Below are 12,177 nucleotides of genomic sequence, written 5' to 3' on the forward strand. Positions count from 1 at the left end.
CTGTGCTTTGAGCATCACACTGATGCTTGGATTACAGATATAGATATAATGCCAAAAATTCATTTGTTTAGAGCCTGGTAACCACACAGAACCAGGGGGAGTCTAGGGGGGGAATGGAAATCGCAATAGTTACAAAGATGTTCTATCCAACATTGCTGGGTTTTATGTATGTAATTAATATTAGATTGTGCACATTGCTGCGACTGAATTAAACTAAAATGGATTGGATGTCTCATTTAAACACAATCACTAATGATAAAGGATGAATCACTCAGTAGGGCTGGGGTGGTTCTATATGAGCAAAGAAGCATGTTCATTTTGTATTATATATGCCACCTCCATCACTTTCAAACTGCATTTAAAAAATATGCCAGTATGTGTCATCTTCAAGCCTGACACTGAAGGAATTTTCTTTGCTGGTAGATGTTCTTGAATACAGAACTATTTCACATGAGAGGAAAGGATCCTTCACAATACTGAATCATGGGAGAAAAGCGAGTTGAAGTTTTATGTACAAAATCAACCACCGAGAGTGAGAACTACAGTACTTTTCTTAAATAGACTGAAGTTTACCTATAGCAGAGGTGCTCAATCTCTGGCCCCCAGAGCCAAGGCATCTGGCCCACAGGACTCGTTATGGTCAGGAAATTTGGCTGTGCGGGAGCACTGGCAATACTGTCACCCTCCCACACCTCCAAATCCTACCCCCCACCAGGCAAGGCTAGGTCAGAGCTGGGCCACACTCCCTCCCCCTCCACTATTGGGGCTGGGCCAAACCACTGTTCCTCCCTTCCCTCTCCCCCAACCAGGGCCAGATCATGCCCCCATGTACCTCCGCCCAGGGTTGGGGCTGGGCCACACCCTTGTCCCATCTCTCCACCCCACCCCTGCCTATGCTGAGCCAGGGCCAGGCCATGCCCCTGTCCTATTTCCACCCCACTCCTCCCCACAAGGACAGGTCAGGGACAGGCTATGCCCCCTTCACCCTTCAGGGCCAGGATGGGCCTAGACCATGCCCCCTTCCCCCCACAGGACTGGGTCAGGGCCAAGCCAAGCACCCTTTCCCTGTGCAGCAGGATGGGGCTCCACCACACCCAGCCTGGGTGCCAGGTTAGGCCCATCAGCCAAATTGGGCTCGCTGGCAAAGAAGGTTGGGTGCCACAATCTACAGTGACTTATTTGGCTCCAAGTTACCTTTGAAATTGAGGCTTGTACCCCTCTGCTGGACAGACAGGGTAATTCGATGTGTAAGACAGAATGAACACTGATCCGACAATATAAAAAAAGACAGACAAGCTTGTGGCAGAACTTTAACCTTCCTGGACAGTCCTTCAATGACCTCAGAGTAGCTTTTCTCAGACAACATAACTTTGAAAACTAGCTTGAACAGTGAATCATGGAATGAGAAATCATCCACAGACTGGACTGTGTCAAGTATTGTCTAAATATAAATACTGACTACAGATTCTTATCCGATTACCTGCATTAGCTTTTATAAACCTTATGTCCCTCAATGGGTTAATTGCTCTGTTTTTCTCTCTCCTACCCATCTTGCCTCTTTCTGCCATTTCCCCTCCTTTTTCCTCCCTCATTCCCTATCTTTTGTATTCTAATCACTGCTTTCTATTAAGCAGCTCTGCTTCCTGCAGTTCTTTCACAGCATCTGATGAAGCAGGCACTCTGCTTACAAAAGCTTATGCTCTACTTCTCCAATTTAGTTAGTTTAAAGGTGCAAATTTCCCCTGCCTTCTTTTTGTATCAGAATGTCAGGTTAAAAAAAACCAAACATTATATGGTATTTTCTTTGCATTTATTAAGACCAATGCTCAGCACTTCTCAAGAGCAGCATATCTTCTATTCCCTTTTGAGTGAAGGGGGGACTTCAGCAACTTGCAAGATCAAACCCAAAATGAATTGAGTAAAAGAAAGCTAAGAAAAAAAACCTGTGAATGCTTTTTGTGTGGAAAATGTTTCAGATTAACAGACCTCCAAAAACAGCATGCAACTGTCTAAATACTTGGTGCAAGTGATTAGATGGAGGAAGATGCAATGTATCCAAAGTTAGTACATGTCTAAGAAGGCTGTTAATAGATCGCTATGTTAGTATACTACAGATGCCAAGGCTCCAGTAATACTCTATCATGCTAACAGGCTTGTTCTCTTTGGAACATGTTAATAAAATGCTGAAAAAAAGGGATGGGATTCTTATGGAAAAGCTAGAATTTCAAAAGACAAGTTCATACACCAGGGTAAAATATTGGTCTCAAAATTTGTCATTCATTTCAGTGGAGTTAGGATTTCACCCAAATTATGGTTGATCCCAACTTTTGTAAGGGTGACTGTACATCGCAGGCTATAGTGAACAACAGATTGGACAAGCTTCAGCAGAATAACTCGCGATATAAATACCTTGTCAATGGCTTTCCCAACTCTGGAAACACTGCTGTGAATGTCTTTATGATCCGAGGCCAATTTTTGAACTGTGTCTTTTATTCTTTTACAGCACTGTGTCATAACAAGTGAAATCGTCCCTGACAAGTCTCCATCTTGGTCTAGACAGAAGAGAGGAAAATGAATTAATAACTATGTTATAAACAAAATGATAATGTGAAATCCCACAAATGTGACAATGTATTAATAGGGGGAATTGAAACAGAAAGAATGAAAAGATATGAAATACAGGAAGTCAAAAGGAAGGCTAGAAAACATAGGCAAAGTGCTGCCAATTTTTAAAAAAATTAAAGCCTTTTGGGACATCCACTAACATCTTATTAAGAAACTAATCTTGCTATTTCAGGTACAAATTCACATGAATAGAATATAGCAGGTTTGGCTTGTTTGGGGGTTTTTTAACTGCTGAAATCAAGTTAATGATAAAGTATGCCACCATTGTGCCTTATTAGATCTTAAGAAACTAAAAAACAACCCATTCTTGCAGAATGCAACAGAAGATCATATCTTGATGGGCCATCATTTGTATTGTCCTCAGAAGATATATTCATGTATTATATTATTGCATATGCATGAACACACACAAAGACCCAGTTTAAATCCCCAGTACCTGGAGCCCTATATAGCCATTTTATACCAGTCCAAAGACAGCGAGAAGCACCACCTTATGATCAGAAAGCTTTTTAGTCAAAACAAAGTGCATGACATGATATCAGATCTCCCTATTCCCAGTCCTCTGTTTAAATAATTAAGTCACCAAGTTTCACACCCGCATCCACGGAGCATTGGAGTTCCAGACTAGTTGCCACAGGGATGTTATACGATTACCACGGGTATGCTCTAAGAATAAAATCAGGATCAAAAGGTTTGCGATTCCCTAAACTGTACCACGCTACAAGGCCAGTGACACCCTATGCTTCAGTTTCGTTAATCTAAATTCAGGAACGCTTTATCCTCCAGGCATGTTTCATACAAGAGGGTTTCTCTCATCATGTATTCCTTCCTGTTCATGAGATGGATGAAATGCTGTAATCTAGTTCAAATGCCTAACTCATATAACAATGCATGTATGTGTGTACCTGAGGGCTACTTTAAATGAGCAACTTATCCCCCATCCAGGGGAAATAATTGTAAGAGACAGAATCAGAGAAGATTCAAAACATTTAAATAAGCCCACCCCTAAACTTACTCTCTATTTCCTTCTCAGACTATCCTTTAATGTATTGTTAGTTCAATCGGTATCACAGGCCACTTTCCCTTCCAGTATTTCAGGCCGTGCAAAACATAACAAAGCAATTGTCACAGACTCACAAGTGCGGGAAGAAGAGAAACACAAAACAGGACTCCTGTGCTGCACTGCCCCTACTAATAGCATTAAAAAAAGAGAGAGAGAGAGCACTATGAGAGAAATCAAAGAAGTGTCCCAACGGAAAAAGCTCAGCTCTGATCAAGAGTGGGTAAAACTTACAGCTCCATATTTCAAATACCTGCTCAACTCTATCTTATTTTACTAACAAAAAACAACCTGTTATTGCCTTTAGCACTTCCCAACCTCTAAAGCTCAGAAACAGCAAGCCTTCCCATTCTACTGGAAGCCTGTCCCACGAGTTCCAGCTATATACGTATACATGACATATATTTGTTTTATAAATGCACATCCATGTTTAAAGAGGTGTGTTTATTTTAATTAAAATATTAGATGGGCATCTGTACGTCTCATGAGAAAATAGATTTGTACCAAACGAGGGATCAGCTCACTGAACGTCTGTGGGCATTTACAGATGTGCTCCAGGAGTCGCGTGTGTGGGTGGTTGGGGGGGGTGCTTTAATTAAAGCACCCAGAGCCAGTGTTCCCTCTAAGGAGTAGCAGTCCATGACTCCACCGCATTGGTCCCACCTCCCCCTTTTGGTGCAGCGTGAGACACTTTCTGAAGGGAAGCTCCTCACTCCTCACCCAGGGCAGGCAGTGGGGGCTGGGGCCTGGAGGCTGGCACCGGCTCCACCGGCTCTGGGGAACTGCTCCATTCCCCTGCATCACCTCGGGGAGCGAGGAGGCACGTGGCATCAGGGCCGGGGAGTGGAGCACTTCCCCGGAGCCGGCACAGCCCGCGGAGCAGTTCCCCGGAGCCAGCAGAGCCTGCACCTGCACCTGCACCAGCCCCAGCCCTGCCTTGCCTCACCTCGGGGAGGAGCCACTGCCTGCCCAGAGTGAGGCGCCGCCTGCTCCAGGGAACTGCTCCACTGGCTCCGGAGAAGCACTCCACTCCCTGGCCCTGATGCCACGTGCCTCCTCACTCCAAGGCAATGCGGGGGAGTGAAGCAGTTCCCCGGAGCTGGCGTAGCCCGTGCCAGGCCCTGGTCCCTGCCTCGGAGCTTACCTTCTGCTCCTCTCCCAGTGCGTGGCCTTGAAAAGCTGGTGTGCGGTGAGACTTTTAGTTGTGCGTGGCCGCGCACATGTGCACCTTAAAGGGAACCTTGCCCGGAGCATCACGTGTATCAATGTCCCTGCACTGAAAAATGGTGGTGGGGGCAGTTTAACTAAAGCTCATTTGACGAGTTTTAAAGCACCCCTGCCGCCATTTTCCAGCATGGGGTCACTGACATACATGATGCTGGGATCTGCTGGAGCATGGTTATTACCGCACTCCAGCAGATTCAATGAATCAACTCTGCTCCAACACCTGTAACCACAGTGCACTGGAGCAGTCTCACTGCATGTGTATAGGTAGGTGCCTTGTGAGTGTGGTGGCAAAGCCCAGTTCTTGAGTGACTACCCCTTCTCCACTTATCACATCCGAAATTCATATTTAACAGCCTTGAATGTGGCGTGGGGTTCTTCTGGAGGTTTTTTCTTTCTTCTGCATGTTGGACTCTTCTTTCCTTGAAAGCCTTTACACCACACTTAGACTGTTTGCAAGCCCTCAATTCACAACAATCTCCGAATCATAGAAAATGAGGGTTGGAAGGGATCTCAGGTCATCTAGTCCAACCCCCTGCTCAAAGCAGGACCAGCCCCAAGTAGATCATCCCAGCCACCTTATCCCACTGTTCACTGCCTTCATGTCTCTTGCAAACATCTCTGAAACAGAGATAAAGATGTCCATGTAGTCTTCTTCCTGTAAAGAGCTCTCTGCACAAGAGATCCTAGGATATACAGCCATCATCCATTCTCTGCTTAGAGCAAGCCATCAAAGTCGATGCCGACTGAGAAGAGGATGGATGTTCAGAACACTGGCACATTCCCAGACTTCAGCACAGGCAAGTTTGTCCTGCCAGGAAATTCCTAGAACGCAGCGACAGCAACGTATGTGAAAGACGTTGAGGTGCTTTTCTTGAATACAGCATCTGATCCAGGGTTTGCTGCCATGCAAAGAACTGCTGCTGATGCAAATATGATATCCTTTCACCCTGGTCTGGACAGTCGGTTTGTTATTGTTCCACACTTGTTTGCTCATGATACCTGATGCTTTGCCAATACAGGTATTCAGTTCAGTCTTAAGTGACAGGTTTTTGGTAACAATGGAGCTAAGGTACATATATTTACTCACAACATCCAACCGATGTTCACCTATTGTGACTGCTGGTAGTAAATCAGTGTTTTGGCCCATAACATTGGTCTTCCTGACATCGATTGCAAGATCAAACTCTTAGCAGGCAGGAGTGAACCAACTGATAAGGCTTTGAAGGTTTCTCTCTATGTGCACTATTGGTGCAGCGTCATCAGCAAACAACATCTCATGAATCAAAAGAGTAGGTATAATAATATAATACTAAACTATTACATAAAATCATAGGAAAATAGAGCTGGAAGGGATCTCAGGAGTTTATCTAGTCCAATCCTCTGCTCAAGGCAGGAGCATCCCTATCTCAACAAGCCCAGGCAAGTGCTTGTCTCTTACAAACTTCCAATGAGGGAGATCCCAAAATCTCTAGGAAATCTATTTCAGTGCTTCACTGCCCCAAGATCAGAAAGTTCCTCCTAACACTAATTCAGCGTCACTCAGACCTGAGCGACTCAGAAGCCGTATGTGCGGTCAGTGAATTGTGGCAGACCAGCTCCAATTTAAAAGAAAAAAACTACAGTAAATGCAGTATCATTTGCATATATGTGCTATCTATGCTGCATTATTCATGAGTACAGGAAGGGCAGACCCAATGCACACGACAGGGAAAAACTAAACAGAAAACAAAACACTACGCAACACACTTTGATAACATTTTCTGAAAAAGTCAAAGCAGTAAGTTGAAGAAACACCTGGGGCTTGGGAGACGCAGTCTGGGTATCACTGCTCTGACTTGATTTTAAAAGTTGTTACTGTAAAATAAGGAATGTTGGATTCTTCACTTTTCAAAAGAGATGATTAAAACAGCCTGATTAAAATTACTTCAAAACCAGTCATGCCTGCCCTATTGTGACTTTTGCCATGACAACCAACCACTCTTGAAGATCCGATATAAAAGGCAGAAAGAAATGTCAGACTAGATGCTCATAACAGTCTCTTCAGGCATTAACATTATGAATCCAGCATTTAAAACAGTGATTCTCAACCAGGGTGCCGCAAGATCTGTTTAAGGGTGCTGCAAAATTTTAGCAGTGTTAGGTGTGCAAACACCTACACATGATTCACAAGATAAACCTAGAGATTTCAAATACGAATCCATAATGTCAAAAAACATTCTGTGTTCTTTGTTATAGAAGAATTGCTCTATTATTTTTCCATAGTCAAAAGATGAGTGAAAATTCAAGAGCTGGCATTTCCTAAGGGGCCATGAATCTAATGAGTTTGAGAACCACTGATTAGAAGATGACATCAGCTTGAAACTAGTCAACTTGAAAAAAAGCTTGGGTATTTTCATGTACTTTGCCACAGGATTCTCTCCTCCAGCATCTGCAACCGTATCAGTGTTTTCCCTCACTTAAAAAAAAAGTCTCTCCTATGTTTTGTTAAAAAAAAGAAAATAAAAGAACGAAAGAAACAACACAATATCCACCAATACCCACAAAGCAACTCAAATGCCTATCCAAAAATAAAATGATCAAAAGTGACAAGGAAAAGGGTTTTCCCTCTTTCAGATCTCTCCATTATCATCATCTTGGGCGTTACCTTAACAAATCAGTAGAAAAACTGTCAGACAGTGAGGATGGTGGTACCTTAAATAATTCAGTGTTTGCGAACTGCTGCAGTTTGACAGCTTCTCGCTGTAGCTCTTGTGTGTGATTATACATTCAAGAGACAATACATTGATGAACTTGCACCAGGGCAAAGAGTAGTTTAGCAAGCTTGGTTCTGACCTCAGACACTTGCCAGCCGCACATTCATACATTTGATCTACCATAGCCAGAGCAAAAGGTTAACAGTGAAGCGTGCTGAAATACATTAGAGAAGAAAGCTTTTCCCCCCAAGAGGAAGGATGTTCCTCCCTCTCTCTGTTCTAACTATAGGGCCATGTGTATGAGCGCTCAGAGCAGACTAAATATAACACAGAAAAGGATTCAAGAAATTGGGAAGGAGGGGCGGTAATTCAGGCAGAGTTTTAATATAAGCTGTTTATAACCCTTCTAACACCCACTTCCTTCATCCCCGTTGCCTATTTAGGGTCACCCTCTAGGAGAGCTTACACATACAACTACACTCATCTGAGTAAACCCATCATGTCCCATACGGTTACTCGCATGAGTAAGCTTAGAAACGCAAATACTAGCTTTGCAGAGCAAGTCTGCAAATTGTCACTTCCAAACAGACAGAGATCTTGCTTACACTTCTGGAAATGGCCTAACAAGTTTGGGATACATAGGCCCGATTTTCAAAGACACCGAGCACAGCCATCACCCCACTCCCCACCATGACTTCAATGGAAGTTGCAGGTACTTGACTCACTTCAAGAACCATATTCTATAAACTAGTAATACATTTCTAATACTAACAAGGTTTGAATGCACCTTTTTAAAGTTATTTTTAACTAGTGACAGTGAAAGAAGAACTCCTGCTGTTTCCAGAAAAAACAGAGGAACGACTTTCCCAGGCAATTTGAGGTCACATAGTAAACACTGCTAACTTCATTCTGGAGTGTATACTGTTTGCACTGTGTTTGTGTTCTGTTGGGAAGCAGTTAGTGTTTGCTTGACAAGCACCAAAAACACTTGAGCCTTTACAAGATAGATAAAGACAGGTGTTGTAAAGTTGTGAAGGATGGAGGCAGTGGAGTGTTGAAAAACATACAATAAAAATTTGGAAACAGATATTGCACTGGAACCTCAAAATTGCTGTTCTTAATGAAAAGTTATTGCATCACAAAAACTAAAAGTATAGCAACGTCAATGGATCTTGTCCTTAACATCTTATTATATTGCTTTAAACAGCAACTATTTTGATCGTTCCCCTCGCTATCAGCTCTTTAACTTCCACTGTGGAATCACTGTCCTCTGCTGCTGTGTGCTCATCTGTACAAGCTCAGTTACATGAATTCAAAGGAACAGGCCATGCGTGTAAGGGACAACCCAGAGAGCATGCAAGGTTGCCTAAAGATGGGAAGTTGATCAAATACAAACATTGTCTTTCAAATGTCTACACTGCCGCATGCATTATGCTCACTTGCATACAAGGACTGAAATGACCATACAAATACAATAGTCATCATACATCTACTAAAACTAGGGTCCACAGGAGGGTCACCCACGTGATCCAGGGACAGCAGGGCAGACCCTACAATGAGAGGCTATGGGACCTGAACCTGTTCAGCCTTCACAAGAGAAGGCTGAGGGGGGACCTGATGACTGTATATAAACTCACTAGGGGGGACCAGAAGGGTTTGGGGGAGACCTTGTTTCCCCTAGCGCCCCCCGGGATAACAAGGAATAACGGCCACAAGTTGTTGGAGAGTAGGTTTAGATTAGACATCCGTAGGAACTACTTCACAGTCAGGGCAGCTAGGATCTGGAACCAACTTCCTAGGGAAGTGGTGCTGGCTCCTACCCTGGGGGTCTCTAAGAAGCGGCTTGATGCCTACCTGACTGGAGTCATTTGAGCCCAGTTTTCCTCCTGCCCAGGCAGGGGGTCAGACTTGAAGATCTACAAGGTCCCTTCCGACCCAACTTCTATGATTCTATGAACACTGCAGAGTGGGTGCCCAGAAGGGAGTGAACACATAAAAACATCTTTCCTGATTATGGTCCATGCATTAGGCATTGATTCTGAGAAGGGTTCTTGCCAGCACACTTCTACGGCTGTACACCAACTCATCCAGATCCTCTACACGCAAAATACTCTCATCTCAGTTCAGAATCAAGCTCTTTGTTTGTAAGAGGCATATTTGACTGACTGTCCTTCCAATACCAAGTGCTGGTCATTTAACCAAACTACTCCATATAGCAAAGTAGTTTATTTGAACTTTGGCCCCATAAAATAATGAACAAAAGGAATGGATTTAAGCTTCATTTCATACCTGTCTAAAAAAAACTGTAAAAACCCTCTGAGGGACTATTAAAATAGCATTTTCTCAAAAAAACTCTCCGGCATCTCATAACGCTGGTGAAGGCTGCCATTGGGAATATATGAAGCGCCAACCCTTGAAAACTGTGGGGCCAGAACAGATTTTGACAGATGACAATGGTGGCTCCAAAAACCCTTTAAGTTTACAAAGAAGCCGAAGATCCAAGTGGCCCCTTTAGCTGCTAGAGTTCAGGCACAGAGCTCTGTAGTCAAGGGCCCACAAAAGATGGAGGTGACTAGTATCACATCCAGCTGCCTTTGAAACCCAAGCCAAAGGACAGGTGTGAGGAGTACAGAGCAAAGCTCATGTTTCTACTTCTAGGGCCACAGCATGACACCTTCACCCTTTTGCCACCAGAAAGCCTCTTCACAGAATGAAAACACTGTCCAGGCAGGACTGGACAACAACACATACCTGCACGGATGTATGCTATTTTCAATCCCATAATCACATATGTAAATAAAGTCAAACTCCTGCACTTGTGCAGTACACAGCTCTCTTGGGACTACAAACCATGCCTTCAAAAGCACAAAGAAATGCCACAGGCTGTTGTTTAACATGGGACTAGGAACCAGGAAATCCCAGTTACTAATTCTTTATTTATCACCTGCTTCCTGCATGGCTTGAACAAATCACTTGGGACTCTCATCTCACCACTCCCTCTCCATCCCTCCCTAGATGATAGCTACCTACTTTGCAAAGATGCAGCAAGATTTAAGTGGCTCATGTTTACAAACAGCTGTGAAGATGCTCGGACAGTACCAGATCTCAGTCACAGAAACACACTGTGGAAGTTGGCATCCACTGAAAAAAAACAACCTGCGGCCAAAACATTTTAAAATTGAACTGCTGTGGAAACACAAAAGCAATGAAACCTGCTGCCGTTCATTTCAGAGAGCCCCAAAGACACCAAACCTGCTGCTGTTTCAGAGGCCCCTACTACACAGCCCATGTATCATGCAATTAACCGGTGAATCAAGCAATAAATTTAGAGTGGTCAAACGTGCAAATTATTACACCATAAAAATGACTACCAAGCTACATAAAGAGCCAACCAGCTACGCAACTAGTGCTTGAAAATGTGTAGCAACTCTACAGCTGGTTTCTGTCCAGCTTTAATTTGAGCACGTAGCAGAGACCCAAAGCCCCCAGGCCTATTGCTGTGCATTTCAGAGCCCCAAAGCCTCCCAACCTGCTGCTGTTTGAGACCCAAAGGCGTCCGACGCTGGCTGCTGGGTGCTCCAGAGACCCCCCAAAACACAAGCCTGCCGCTGTGCATTTCCAAGACCTACAGCCACCAAACTGCTGCCGTTTGTTTCAGAGACACCCAAAGGCCCCAACCTGCTTCTACGCGTTTCAGAGACCTCAAGCTACCAGACTGCGGCTGGGTGCTCGCAGAGACCCAACGCTCCCAACCTGCTGCTGTGCATTTCAGAGACCTCAAGCCCCCAAACCTGCTGCCGTTTGTTTCAGAGACATGCAGAGCCCCCAGCCTGCTGCCGGGAGCTCCGCAGAGACCCAAACCCCAACAGTCACCTCGCTGGGGCCACCTAACCCCATCTGCCTTCCTGCCTCGAGCAGGGGCGGCTGGACCCGATGATCTGCAAGGTCCCTTCCGGCCCCTCACAAGCTATCTACGAATAACCCCGCTGCCGTGTGTGTTACAGAGACTGGAAGCCCCCCAACCGCACTTCTAGCTCCCTTCGTTCCTCGGGGTCTCCTGTTTCGACCAGCGCAGCCTCCCCGGGCCAAAAGCTTGCCCAGCACTTTCCCCCCGACGCCTCCAATACGAAACACCGCATCGACCCCCAACACTGTGCTTGGCAGAGACCCCCAGCCCCCTGCCGCGCCGCGCAGAGACCCAGGCGCCCACCCCCGCGGCCGGCGCTGTGCGAGGGCCCGACCCCGGGCACGTACTCTCGGTCTGCAGGATCTCGCGGCGCAGCCCGCCCGCGTACTGGATGAGCTCCTCCAGGCTGCGCTCGCACAGCTGCCCGTAGCCCGCGAACTTCTGCAGCACCTTCTCCAGCTCCCGCTCCACCGTCACGCACTGGTCCATGGCGGCCACGGGCCCCGCCGGCCCGGACGCCTGGCGGAACTTCCTCCCCGACGTCGCACAGGCAGCGCCGCGGGCAGCCGGGGTCCTGCGGAGAGCGCAGGCGGCGCCGCGGGCAGCCGGGGTCCTGCGGGGAAGCTGCGGCGGGCTGGGTCCTTCCCAGGGCAAACACGCCTTGC

At 45.7% G+C, this 12,177-nt stretch overlaps 1 protein-coding gene across 1 annotated transcript in view; it reads right to left on the reverse strand.

Moving 5' to 3' along the window:
* Nucleotides 1-12,084, reverse strand: part of RMND5A (required for meiotic nuclear division 5 homolog A) — a 40,711-nt gene extending 28,627 nt beyond the window's left edge. Inside the window, exons 1-2 of the mRNA XM_006028640.3 lie at nt 11,860-12,084; nt 2,410-2,552 (exon numbers count right to left, since the gene is read on the reverse strand). Coding sequence (XP_006028702.1) covers nt 2,410-2,552; nt 11,860-12,001 — 285 coding nt within the window. The 5' untranslated portion in view covers nt 12,002-12,084. The remainder of the gene's footprint in view (nt 1-2,409; nt 2,553-11,859) is intronic.
* Nucleotides 12,085-12,177: the final 93 nt, after the last annotated feature.

Source organism: Alligator sinensis, unplaced genomic scaffold (assembly GCF_000455745.1).
Source record: "Alligator sinensis unplaced genomic scaffold, ASM45574v1 scaffold656_1, whole genome shotgun sequence".
In the NCBI taxonomy this organism is placed as follows: Eukaryota; Metazoa; Chordata; order Crocodylia; family Alligatoridae; genus Alligator; species Alligator sinensis.